The sequence below is a fragment of the Bombina bombina genome, chromosome 7, assembly GCF_027579735.1.
Source record: "Bombina bombina isolate aBomBom1 chromosome 7, aBomBom1.pri, whole genome shotgun sequence".
In the NCBI taxonomy this organism is placed as follows: Eukaryota; Metazoa; Chordata; class Amphibia; order Anura; family Bombinatoridae; genus Bombina; species Bombina bombina.
Genome location: NC_069505.1, coordinates 517,191,056 through 517,204,742, shown reverse-complemented (window position 1 = coordinate 517,204,742; position 13,687 = coordinate 517,191,056). Strand labels below are relative to the sequence as shown.

Below are 13,687 nucleotides of genomic sequence, written 5' to 3'. Positions count from 1 at the left end.
AGTGATATTCCCACTAGTAATTGGAATGACGTTGTGGACTCTCCATATCCGGAAAGAAATTTATCAGGTAAGCATAAATTTTGTTTTTTTCTCAAATGTTTCTGCACATTTTTCATGTGCAGCCACCAAACGTCAAATAGCAACCATGTAATGCTCCTACCTAGCTATGCTTTTCAACAAAGGATAACCATCTAAATCATTAAGCAAATTAGATAACACATGTAAATGGAAAAGTTGTTTCAAATTGTATACTCCATCTGAATCATGAAATAAAAAAAATGTTTCCTGTCCCTTTAACCCCTTAAGGACTGGTCTTTCTATGGGGTTTGTGTTACAAATAGCGCGGTCTCGCTGACCAGAAGGGAGGAGTGAGGGTATAATAGTGATGTCCCACCACTACTCTAAACAAGAAGACCCTTGGGTTAAAGGAACATAAAACCCCAAAAAAATATTTTGTGATTCAGATAGAACATACAATTTTAAACAACTTTTCAATTTACTTCTATTGTCACATTTTATTCTTCTTGTTATCCTTTGTTGAAAAGCAGGAAGGTTAGTTTAGGAGTGTGCACATTTTTGCAGCACTAAGTGGCAGCAGTTTTACAACCGTGTTATACATTAGCAAGAGCACTAGATAGAAACACTATCTCCCATTATGTAGTGCTCCAGAAATGTGCACACTACCTATGTAGATATCTCTCCAACAAAAAAATAACTACACAATTTTGATAATAGAAGTAAATTGGAAACTTTTTTTTTAAATTGTGTTTTCTATCTGAATCATGAAAGAAAAACTGTGGGTTTCATGTCCCTTTACGCAGACAGCAATTTTATAGTACAGTGTCACTTTAACTATAATTACTTCATTGTAGGTGAAGGAACTTGGGGCAACAGTCTATAACTGCAGCTGCTTGGCACAAGACTTGGGGAAAATATTTGAAGTCTACTGGTCCCTAGGTGTGTCCAATACTACCATTCCTTCTCCTTGGCCAGCCAATTATTCAACTTCGTACAATGAAACATCGCCATTAGAAGTCACTTTGAACAACACAGCATCTCAGGTCTATATCTCGGTGAGTAAAAGAATAGAAAAACCAGGAATGCTAGAGATGAAAGTCCATCACTTAAAAAAGATACTTTATTCAGTATCATACAGGTGTCTTCTGTCTTTGCAATTGATGGCTCTTTCTCTGTCTCTTCCAGAGTTCACCACCACCCCTTTCGCCAACTGGCAGAACAGATGACATCAGATCTATTCTTAGTATTATAGATGACGCCAAAAAATTTATATATATCTCCGTTATGGATTACACCCCAACCGAGGAATATTCTCATCCGAAGAGGTAGACCATATCAGATTCCTCTAGACAAAAGCCATTAGAAATGATATACTCTATACCATGGCTTGACAAATCTAGGTGCCAGGGAGCACCCCCACTGGCCTCCATCAGCCATACCTAAATTAAGATTTAGCTTGGTGCAGCTGTATCCTTTTTCTTCCTAAACAGGGAGAGGCCACAGCTGCATTTATTACTTTTGGGAAATACAGAACCTGGCCACCAGAAGGAGGCAAAGACACCCCAACCAAAGGCTTAAATACCTCCCCCACTTCCCTCATCCCCCCCAGTCATTATTTGCCTTTCGTCACAGGTGGTTGGCAGAGAAGTGTCAGATTTCGGAGTACTCTATTATGGAGGGTAGTACTCTTCGAGATGGGACTGGAGTTTTTTTTAGTCCTGTCAGCTTCTCAGTGAGTGAGAGCATGGATGAAAGTTATAGTCCAGAGATGCAGGGAGAGTCTTTCTGCGAAACCATTCAGACTCATATTAACAGCTCTATAAGCAATCAGCATTTACAAGTTTCGCTGCCTGCTTTCTTCACTCAAGTCCATATCAGAAGCGATGCTACTATCTGTCATACTTGAAGGGCCGTGTTACTGTTCCACTGCATAGATTCTGGTAAGATTGTTTCAATTTTTATACATGTATCATAACGCAAGAAGACAGGGTCACAGTGTGACTCCTTTTATCTGTATAGAATCAAGGGTTAATATCTCCTGAGGGGGATTATTGAATAGTGGGGAATAATCTTTATATGTTTTATTAGATTTTTCTCTTGTAAGGTGTATCCAGTCCACGGATCATCCATTACTTGTGGGATATTCTCATTCCCAAGAGGACACCCACAGCAGAGCTGTCTATATAGCTCCTCCCCTCACTGCCATATCCAGTCATTCTCTTGCAACTCTCAACAAGCATGGAGGTAGTAAGAGATAAGTGGTGAAATGTAGCTGTTATTTTGCTTCAATCAAGAGTTTATTATTTTTAAATAGTACCGGAGTTGTGCTATTTTGTTCCAGGCAGGAAAAAAGAAGAATCTGCCTGGGATTGCTATGATCTTAGCAGGTTGTAACTAAGATCCATTGCTGTTCTCACACATGTCTGAAGAGAGAGATAACTTCAGCGGGGGAATGGCGTGCAGGTTATCCTGCTATGAGGTATGTGCAGTTAATATTTTTCTAGAAGATGTGAAGGCTAGAAAATGCTGCTGATACCAAATTTATGTAAGGTAAGCCTGAATACAGTGATTTAATAGCGACTGGTATCATGCTTACTTTCTGAGGTAATACTCTTATATTTACAATATAAAACGTTTGCTGGCATGTTTAAACGTTTTTATATATACTTTGGTGATAAAACTTTATTGGGGCCTAGTTTTTTTTCCACATGGCTGGCTTAAATTTGCCTAGAAACAGTTTCCTGAGGCTTTCCACTGTGTTACTATGAGTGGGAGGGGCCTAGTTTAGTGCTTTTTTGTGCATTAACTATTACAGACTGAGACATCCAGGAGTTCCCTGAATGCTACAGGACATCTCTAAAGGGCTCTTAGGCTTCCAAAATCGTTTGTTGGGGAAGGTAGGCCCACAGCAAGGCTGTGGCAGTTTGGTGTGACTGTTAAAAAAACGTCTATCGTTTTTTTGATCCGGTTTTTTAACTAAGGGGTTAATCATCCATTTGCAAGTGGGTGCAATGCTCTGTTAGATTATTATACACACTGTAAAAATTTCGTTTGCTTTACTGCCTTTTTTCACTTTTTCAAATTCTGACAAAATTTGTTTCTCTTAAAGGCACAGTACCGTTTTTTATATTTGCTTGTTAACTTGATTTAAAGTGTTTTCCAAGCTGGCTAGTCTCATTGCTAGTCTGTATAAACATGTCTGACATAGAGGAAACTCCTTGTTCATTATGTTTAAAAGCCATGGTGGAACCCCCTCTTAGAATGTGTACCAAATGTACTGATTTCACTTTAAGCAATAAAGATCATATTCTGTCTTTAAAAAAATTATCACCAGAGGAATCTGACGAGGGGGAAGTTATGACGACTAACTCTCCCCACATGTCAGATCCTTTGACTCCCGCTCAAGGGACAAACGCTCAAATGGCGCCAAGTACATCTAGGACGCCCATAGCATTTACTTTACAAGACATGGCGGCAGTCATGGATAATACACTGTCAGCGGTATTAGCCAGACTACCTGTATTTAGAGGAAAGCGAGATAGCTCTGGAGTTAGAAGAAATACAGAGCATACTGACGCTTTAAGAACTATGTCTGATACTGCCTCACAATATGCAGAAGCTGAAGAAGGAGAGCTTCTTTCTGTGGGTGATATTTCTGACTCAGGGAAGATGATGCAACCTGATTCTGATATTTCTACATTTAAATTTAAGCTTGAACATCTCCGCGTGTTACTCAGGGAGGTTTTAGCTGCTCTGAATGACTGTGATACAATTGCAGTGCCAGAGAAATTGTGTAGACTGGATAAATGCTATGCAGTGCCAGTGTGTACTGATGTTTTTCCAATACCTAAAAGGTTTACAGAAATTATTACTAAGGAATGGGATAGACCAGGTGTGCCGTTCTCTCCCCCTCCTGTTTTTAGAAAAATGTTTCCAATAGACGCCACCACACGGGACTTATGGCAGACAGTTCCTAAGGTGGAGGGAGCAGTTTCTACTCTAGCAAAGCGTACAACTATCCCTGTCGAGGACAGTTGTGCTTTCTTAGATCCAATGGATAAAAAGTTAGAGGGTTACCTTAAGAAAATGTTTATTCAACAAGGTTTTATCCTACAGCCCCTTGCACGCATTGCGCCTGTCACTGCTGCTGCGGCGTTCTGGTTTGAGTCTCTGGAAGAGGCTTTACAGGTAGCGACTCCATTGGATGAAATACTTGACAAGCTTAGAGCACTTAAGCTAGCCAATTCTTTTGTTTCTGATGCCATTGTTCATTTGACTAAACTAACGGCTAAGAATTCTGGTTTTGCTATCCAGGCGCGCAGAGCGCTATGGCTTAAATCATGGTCAGCTGACGTTACTTCAAAGCTGCTTAACATTCCCTTCAAGGGGCAGCCCCTATTCTGGCCTGGTTTAAAGGAGATTATTGCTGATATCACTGGAGGAAAAGGTCATGCCCTTCCTCAGGATAGGTCCAAACCAAGGGCCAAACAGTCTAATTTTCGTGCCTTTCGAAACTTCAAGGCAAGTGCGGCATCAACTTCCTCTAATGCAAAACAAGAGGGAACTTTTGCTCAGTCCAAGACGGTCTGGAGACCTAACCAGACCTGGAACAAGGGTAAGCAGGCCAAAAAGCCTGCTGCCTCTAAGACAGCATGAAGGAACGGCCCCCTATCCAGTAACGGATCTAGTAGGGGGCAGACTTTCGCTCTTCGCCCAGGCATGGGCAAGAGATGTCCAGGATCCCTGGGCGTTGGAAATTATATCCCAGGGATATCTTCTGGACTTCAAGGCTTCCCCCCCAAAAGGGAGATTTCACCTTTCACAATTATCTGCAAACCAGATAAAGAGAGAGGCATTCTTACACTGTGTACAAGACCTCCTAGTTATGGGAGTGATCCTTCCAGTCCCAAAGGAGGAACAGGGACAGGGATTTTACTCAAATCTGTTTGTGGTTCCCAAAAAAGAGGGAACCTTCAGACCAATTTTGGATCTAAAGATCTTAAACAAATTCCTCAGAGTTCCATCATTCAAGATGGAGACTATTCGTACCATCCTACCTATGATCCAGGAGGGTCAATACATGACTACAGTGGATTTAAAGGATGCTTATCTGCACATTCCGATACACAAAGATAATCATCGGTTTCTCAGGTTTGCCTTCCTAGACAGGCACTACCAGTTTGTAGCTCTTCCCTTTGGGTTAGCTACAGCCCCAAGAATTTTTACGAAGGTTCTGGGGTCGCTTCTGGCGGTCCTAAGGCCACGGGGCATAGCAGTAGCCCCTTATTTAGATGACATCCTGATTCAGGCGTCAAACTTCCAAATTGCCAAGTCTCATACGGACATAGTGTTGGCATTTCTGAGGTCGCATGGGTGGAAGGTGAACGAGGAATAGAGTTCTCTATTCCCCCTCACAAGAGTTTCCTTCCTAGGGACTCTGATAGATTCTGTAGAAATGAAAATTTACCTGACGGAGTCCAGGTTATCGAAACTTCTAAATTCCTGCCGTGTTCTTTATTCCATTCCTCGCCCTTCGGTGGCTCAGTGCATGGAAGTAATCGGCTTAATGGTAGCGGCAATGGACATAGTGCTGTTTGCACGCCTACATCTCAGACCGCTGCAACTATGCATGCTCAGTCAGTGGAATGGGGATTACACAGATTTGTTCCCTTTACTGAATCTGGACCAAGAGACCAGGGATTCTCTTCTCTGGTGGCTATCTCGGGTCCATCTGTCCAAAGGTATGACCTTTCGCAGGCCAGATTGGACAATTGTAACGACAGATGCCAGCCTTCTAGGTTGGGGTGCAGTCTGGAACTCCCTGAAGGCTCAGGGATCGTGGACTCAGGAGGAGTCACTCTTTCCAATAAACATTCTGGAACTAAGAGCGATATTCAATGCTCTTCAGGCTTGGCCTCATCTAGCGACAATGAGGTTCATCAGATTTCAGTCGGACAACATCACGACTGTGGCTTACATCAACCATCAAGGGGGAACAAGGAGTTCCCTAGCGATGTTAGAAGTCTCAAAGATAATTCGCTGGGCAGAGATTCACTCTTGCCACCTATCAGCTATCCATATCCCAGGTGTAGATAACTGGGAGACGGATTTTCTAAGTCGACAGACTTTTCATCCGGGGGAGTGGGAACTCCATCCGGAGGTGTTTGCACAATTGGTTCTTCGTTGGGGCGAACCAGAACTGGATCTCATGGCGTCTCGCCAGAACGCCAAGCTTCCTTGTTACGGATCCAGGTCCAGGGACCCCAAGGCAACGCTGATAGATGCTCTAGCAGCGCCTTGGTCCTTCAACCTGTCTTATGTGTATCCACCGTTTCCTCTGCTCCCTCGTCTGATTGCCAAAATCAAGCAGGAGAGAGCATCGGTGATCTTGATAGCGCCTGCGTGGCCACGCAGGACTTGGTATGCAGATCTGGTGGACATGTTATCCTTTCCACCATGGAATCTGCCGCTGAGACAGGACCTTCTACTTCAAGGTCCTTTCAACCATCCAAATCTAATTTCTCTGAGGCTGACTGCCTGGAGATTGAACGCTTGATTTTATCAAAGCGTGGTTTCTCTGAGTCAGTCATTGATACCTTAATTCAGGCACGGAAGCCTGTCACCAGGAAAATCTATCATAAAATATGGCGTAAATATCTTTATTGGTGTGAATCTAAGGGCTACTCATGGAGTAAGGTCAGGATTCCCAGGATATTATCTTTTCTCCAAGAAGGATTGGAGAAAGGATTGTCAGCTAGTTCCTTAAAGGGACAGATTTCTACGCTATCTATTCTTTTGCACAAGCGTCTGGCGGATGTCCCAGACGTTCAGGCATTTTGTCAGGCTTTAGTTAGAATCAAGCCTGTGTTTAAACCTGTTGCTCCACCTTGGAGCTTAAATTTGGTTCTTAAAGTTCTTCAGGGGGTTCCGTTTGAACCTCTTCATTCCATAGATATCAAACTTTTATCTTGGAAAGTTCTTTTTTTGGTAGCTATTTCCTCGGCTCGTAGAGTTTCCGAGTTATCTGCCTTACAATGTGATTCTCCTTATCTGATCTTCCATGCAGATAAGGTAGTTCTGCGTACCAAACCTGGGTTTTTACCTAAGGTGGTATCTAATAAGAATATCAATCGAGATTGTTGTTCCGTCTTTGTTTCCTAATCTTCTTCAAAGAAGGAGCGTCTATTACACAATCTGGACGTAGTTCGTGTTTTAAAGTTTTACTTACAAGCTACTAAAGATTTTTGTCAAACATCTGCTTTGTTTGTTGTCTACTCTGGACAGAGGAGAGGTCAAAAGGCTTCGGCAACCTCTCTTTCTTTTTGGCTAAGAAGCATAATCCCCTTAGCCTATGAGACTGCTGGCCAGCAGCCTCCAGAAAGGATTACAGCTCATTCTACTAGAGCTGTGGCTTCCACATGGGCCTTTAAAAATGAGGCTTCTGTTGAACAGATTTGCAAGGCGGCGACTTGGTCTTCGCTTCATACTTTTTCAAAATTCTACAAATTTGATACTTTTGCTTCTTCGGAGGCTGTTTTTGGGAGAAAGGTTTTACAGGCAGTGGTACCTTCCGTTTAAGTACCTGCCTTTTCCCTCCCTTCATCCGTGTACTTTAGCTTTGGTATTGGTATCCCACAAGTAATGGATGATCCGTGGACTGGATACACCTTACAAGAGAAAACATAATTTATGCTTACCTGATAAATTTATTTCTCTTGTGGTGTATCCAGTCCATGGCCCGCCCTGTCATTTTAAGGCAGGTATTTTTTAATTTTAAACTACAGTCACCACTGCACCCTGTGGTTTCTCCTTTCTCTGCTTGTTTTCGGTCGAATGACTGGATATGGCATTGAGGGGAGGAGCTATATAGACAGCTCTGCTGTGGGTGTCCTCTTGCAACTTCCTGTTGGGAATGAGAATATCCCACAAGTAATGGATGATCCGTGGACTGGATACACCACAAGAGAAATAAATTTATTAGGTAAGCATAAATTATGGTTTTCTCTTGTTAAGTGTAGTCAGTCCACGGGTCATCCATTACTTATGGAATATATCTCTTCCTAACAGGAAGCTGCAAGAGGATCACCCAAGCAGAGCTGCTATATAGCTCCTCCCCTCACATGTCATATTCAGTCATTCTCTTGCAGCCTAACTAAAGATAGGTCGCTGTGAGAGGTCTGTGGTGTTTTTTAACTTAGTTTATTCTACAATCAAAAGTTTATTTTAAATGGCACCGGAGTGTGCTGTTTATTCTCAGGCAGCATTAGAAGAAGAATCTGCCTGTGTTTTCTATGATCTTAGCAGACGTAACTAAGATCCACTGGCTGTTCTCATCTGAGGAGTGAGGTAACTTCAGAGAAGGGGAATAGCATGCAGGGCCCCCCTGCAAATGAGGTATGTGCAGTAAATTATTTTTCTGAGGAATGGAATTGACTGAGAAAATACTGCTGATACCATTGTAAAGTAAGTTCAGCCTTAAATGCAGTGATAGCGACTGGTATTAGGCTGATGAGTGTGTGTACACTGAATGTATTTTTCTAAGGAATGGAATTGACTCTGAAAATACTGTTAATACTGAAATAATGTATGAGCCTTCACTGCAGTAAAAGCGACTTGTAGCAGGCTTATTAATAACAATTCATAACTTTTGAAATGTATGTTTAAAACGTTTACTGGCATGTTAATCGTTTTTTGTGAGGTACTTGGTGATAAAACTTATTGGGGCATGATTTTTACCACATGGTCATCTTTGTTTTCTGCATAGAAACAGTTATCTGAGCTTCCCCACTGTTGTAATATGAGTGGGAGGGGCCTATTTTAGCGCTTTTTTGCGCAGTAAAAATTCAGTCACAATCTGTCTACTTCATCCTCCATGATCCAGATCGTCTCTAGAGAGCTCAGGGGTCTTCAAAATTCATTTTGAGGGAGGTAATCAGTCACAGCAGACCTGTGACAGTGTGTTTTGACTGTGAGAAAAACGTTAATTATTAAATTGTTATCCGTTTTTGGGTATTAAGGGGTTAATCATCCATTTGCTGGTGGGTGCAATCCTTTGCTAACTTAATACATTTACTGTGAAAAATTGGTTGCTATAACTATTTTGGTTCATTGTTATTTCAACTGTGACAGCTTTTTGTGCTTCTTAAAGGCACAGTAGCGTTTTTTATATTGCTTGTAAATTTATTTAGAAAAGTATTTCCAAGCTTGCTAATTTCATTGCTAGTCTGTTTAAACATGTCTGACACAGATGAATATCTTTGTTCACTATGTTTAAAGGCCAATGTGGAGCCCAATAGAAATTTGTGTACTAATTGCATTGATGCTACTTTAAATAAAAGTCAATCTTTACATGTAAAGAAATTATCACCAGACAACGAGGGGGAAGTTATGCCGACTAACTCTCCTCATGTGTCAGTACCTTCGCCTCCCGCTCAGGAGGTGCGTGATTTTGTGGCGCCAAGTACATCAGGGAGGCCCTTACAAATCACTTTGCAAGACATGGCTACTGTTATGACAGAAGTATTATCTAAATTGCCAGAATTAAGAGGCAAGCGCGATATCTCTGGGTTAAGGACAGAGCGCGCGGATGAGGTGAGAGCCATGTCAGATACTGCGTCACAGTTTGCAGAACGTGAAGACGGAGAGCTTCATTCTGTGGGTGACGGATCTGATCCAGGGAGACTGGATTCAGAGATTTCTAATTTTAAATTTAAGCTTGAGAACCTCCGCATATTGCTAGGGGAGGTATTAGCGGCTCTGAATGATTGTAACACGGTTGCAATTCCATGGAAGGTGAACGTCCAAACTTACGGCTAAGAACTCCAGATTCGCCATCCAAGCGCGCAGAGCGCTATGGCTTAAATCCTGGTCAGCTGACGTGACTTCTAAATCTAAATTGCTTAATATTCCTTTCAAAGGGCAGACCTTATTCGGGCCCGGCTTGAAAGAAATTATAGCTGACATTACGGGAGGTAAGGGCCATGCTCTACCTCAGGACAGGGCCAAATCAAAGGCCAAACAGTCTAATTTTCGTGCCTTTCGTAACTTCAAGGCAGGAGCAGCATCAACTTCCTCCGCTCCAAAACAGGAAGGAGCTGTTGCTCGTTACAGGCAGGGCTGGAAAGTTAACCAGTCCTGGAACAAGGGCAAGCAGGCCAAGAAACCTGCTGCTGCCCCCAAGACAGCATGAAGAGAGGCCCCCCTATCCGGAAACGGATCTAGTGGGGGGCAGACTTTCTCTCTTCGCCCAGGCTTGGGCAAGAGATGTCCAGGATCCCTGGGCGTTGGAGATCATATCTCAGGGATATCTCCTGGACTTCAAAACTTCTCCTCCACGAGGGAGATTTCATCTTTCAAGGTTATCAGCAAACCAAATAAAGAAAGAGGCGTTTCTACGCTGTGTACAAGACCTCTTACTAATGGGGGTGATCCACCCAGTTCCGCGGACGGAACACGGGCAGGGATTCTATTCAAATCTATTTGTGGTTCCCAAGAAAGAGGGAACCTTCAGACCAATCTTGGACTTAAAAATCCTAAACAAATTTCTAAGAGTTCCATCATTCAAAATGGAAACTATTCGAACCATCCTTCCCATGATCCAAGAGGGTCAGTACATGACCACAGTGGACTTAAAGGATGCCTACCTTCACATACCGATTCACAAGGATCATTATCGGTACCTAAGATTTGCTTTCCTAGACAGGCATTACCAGTTTGTAGCTCTTCCCTTCGGATTAGCTACGGCTCCAAGAATCTTTACAAAAGTTCTGGGCTCACTTCTGGCGGTACTAAGACCGCGAGGCATAGCGGTGACTCCGTACCTAGACGACATTCTGATACAAGCGTCAAGTTTTCAAACTGCCAAGTCTCATACAGAGATAGTTCTGGCATTTCTGAGGTCGCATGGGTGGAAGGTGAACGTGGAAAAGAGTTCTCTATTACCACTTACAAGAGTTCCCTTTCTAGGGACTCTTATAGATTCTGTAGAGATGAAAATTTACCTGACAGAGGCCAGGTTATCAAAACTTCTAAATGCTTGCCGTTTCCTTCATTCCATTCCACACCCGTCAGTAGCTCAGTGCATGGAAGTAATCGGCTTAATGGTAGCAGCAATGGACATAGTACCATTTGCGCGCCTGCATCTCAGACCGCTGCAATTGTGCATGCTAAGTCAGTGGAACGGGGATTACTCAGATTTGTCCCCCCTACTAAATCTGGATCAAGAGACCAGAGATTCTCTTCTATGGTGGCTTTCTCGGCCACATCTGTCCAAGGGGATGACCTTTCGCAGGCCAGATTGGACGATTGTAACAACAGACGCCAGCCTTCTAGGCTGGGGCGCAGTCTGGAACTCCCTGAAAGCTCAGGGATTATGGACTCAGGAGGAGAAACTCCTCCCAATAAATATTCTGGAATTAAGAGCAATATTCAATGCTCTCCTAGCTTGGCCTCAGTTAGCAACTCTGAGGTTCATCAGATTTCAGTCGGACAACATCACGACTGTGGCTTACATCAACCATCAAGGGGGAACCAGAAGTTCCCTAGCGATGTTGGAAGTCTCAAAGATAATTCGCTGGGCAGAGTCTCACTCTTGCCACCTGTCAGCGATTTACATCCCAGGCGTGGAGAACTGGGAGGCGGATTTTCTAAGTCGCCAGACTTTTCATCCGGGGGAGTGGGAACTTCATCCGGAGGTCTTTGCTCAACTGATTCATCGTTGGGGCAAACCAGATCTGGATCTCATGGTGTCTCGCCAGAACGCCAATTTTCCTTGTTACGGATCCAGGTCCAGGGACCCGGGAGCGGTGCTGATAGATGCTCTGACAGCCCCTTGGGTCTTCAACATGGCTTATGTGTTTCCACCATTCCCGATGCTTCCTCGTTTGATTGCCAAGATCAAACAGGAGAGAGCTTCGGTGATTCTGATAGTGCCTGCGTGGCCACGCAGGACCTGGTATGCAGACCTAGTGGACATGTCGTCCTGTCCACCGTGGTCTCTGCCTCTGAGACAGGACCTTCTAATTCAGGGTCCTTTCAACCATCCAAATCTAATTTCTCTGAGGCTGACTGCATGGAGATTGAACGCTTGATTCTATCAAAGCGTGGCTTCTCGGAGTCGGTTATTGATACCTTAATAGAGGCTAGGAAGCCTGTTACCAGAAAAATTTACCATAAGATATGGCGTAAATATTTATATTGGTGCGAATCCATGAGTTACTCATGGAGTAAGGTTAGGATTCCTAGGATATTGTCCTTTCTACAAGAGGGTTTAGAAAAGGGCTTATCTGCTAGTTCGTTAAAGGGACAGATTTCTGCTCTGTCTATTCTTCTACACAAACGTCTGGCTGAAGTTCCAGACGTTCAGGCTTTCTGTCAGGCTTTAACTAGGATTAAGCCTGTGTTTAAGACTGTTGCTCCGCCGTGGAGCTTAAACTTAGTTCTTAATGTTCTTCAAGGCGTTCCATTTGAACCCCTTCATTCCATTGATATCAAGCTGTTATCCTGGAAGGTTTTGTTTTTGATGGCTATTTCCTCGGCTCGAAGAGTCTCTGAGTTATCTGCCTTACATTGTGATTCTCCTTATCTGATTTTTCATTCAGACAAGGTAGTTCTGCGTACTAAACCTGGGTTCTTACCTAAGGTAGTTACTAAAAGGAATATCAATCAAGAGATTGTTGTCCCATCACTGTGTCCTAACCCTTCTTCAAAGAAGGAACGACTTTTGCATAATCTGGACGTAGTCCGTGCCCTGAAGTTCTATTTGCAGGCAACTAAAGATTTTCGTCAAACTTCTTCCCTGTTTGTCGTTTACTCTGGACAGAGAAGAGGTCAAAAGGCTTCGGCTACCTCTCTCTCTTTTTGGCTTCGTAGCATAATACGTTTGGCCTATGAGACTGCTGGACAGCAGCCTCCTGAAAGGATTACAGCTAATTCTACTAGAGCTGTGGCTTCCACCTGGGCCTTTAAAAATGAGGCCTCTGTTGAACAGATTTGCAAGGCTGCGACTTGGTCTTCGCTTCACACCTTTTCAAAATTTTACAAATTTGACACTTTTGCTTCTTCGGAGGCTATTTTTGGGAGAAAGGTACTTCAGGCAGTGGTTCCTTCTGTTTAATGTTCCTGCCTTGTCCCTCCCTTCATCCGTGTACTTTAGCTTTGGTATTGGTATTCCATAAGTAATGGATGACCCGTGGACTGACTACACTTAACAAGAGAAAACATAATTTATGCTTACCTGATAAATTTATTTCTCTTGTAGTGTAGTCAGTCCACGGCCCACCCTGTCTTTTAAGGCAGATCTAAATTTTAATTAAACTCCAGTCACCACTGCACCCTATGGTTTCTCCTTTCTCGTCTGCTTTGGTCGAATGACTGAATATGACATGTGAGGGGAAGAGCTATATAGCAGCTCTGCTTGGGTGATCCTCTTGCAGCTTCCTGTTAGGAAGAGATATATTCCATAAGTAATGGATGACCCGTGGACTGACTACACTACAAGAGAAATAAATTTATCAGGTAAGCATAAATTATGTTTTTTGCTGTTTTTTTTTGTGTGAGATGTTATGGGCTCATAGGCTGTTACGGAATATACAGGTTTCACTTTCACTTTTAGAGCCATGCAGCTTACAAGCTTTGCATGCTTTTTCTCATAACAGGGACGCTCCTGCAT

The 13,687-nt window shown here is 43.0% G+C and overlaps 1 protein-coding gene across 1 annotated transcript in view; it reads left to right on the top strand.

Annotated features, from left to right (window-relative positions):
* PLD3 (phospholipase D family member 3) overlaps positions 1 to 13,687 on the top strand; it is a 166,011-nt gene that overhangs the window by 114,252 nt on the left and 38,072 nt on the right. The window contains exons 8-9 of the mRNA XM_053721761.1: positions 873 to 1,073; positions 1,204 to 1,343. Of these exons, the coding sequence (XP_053577736.1) occupies positions 873 to 1,073; positions 1,204 to 1,343 (341 nt within the window). The remainder of the gene's footprint in view (positions 1 to 872; positions 1,074 to 1,203; positions 1,344 to 13,687) is intronic.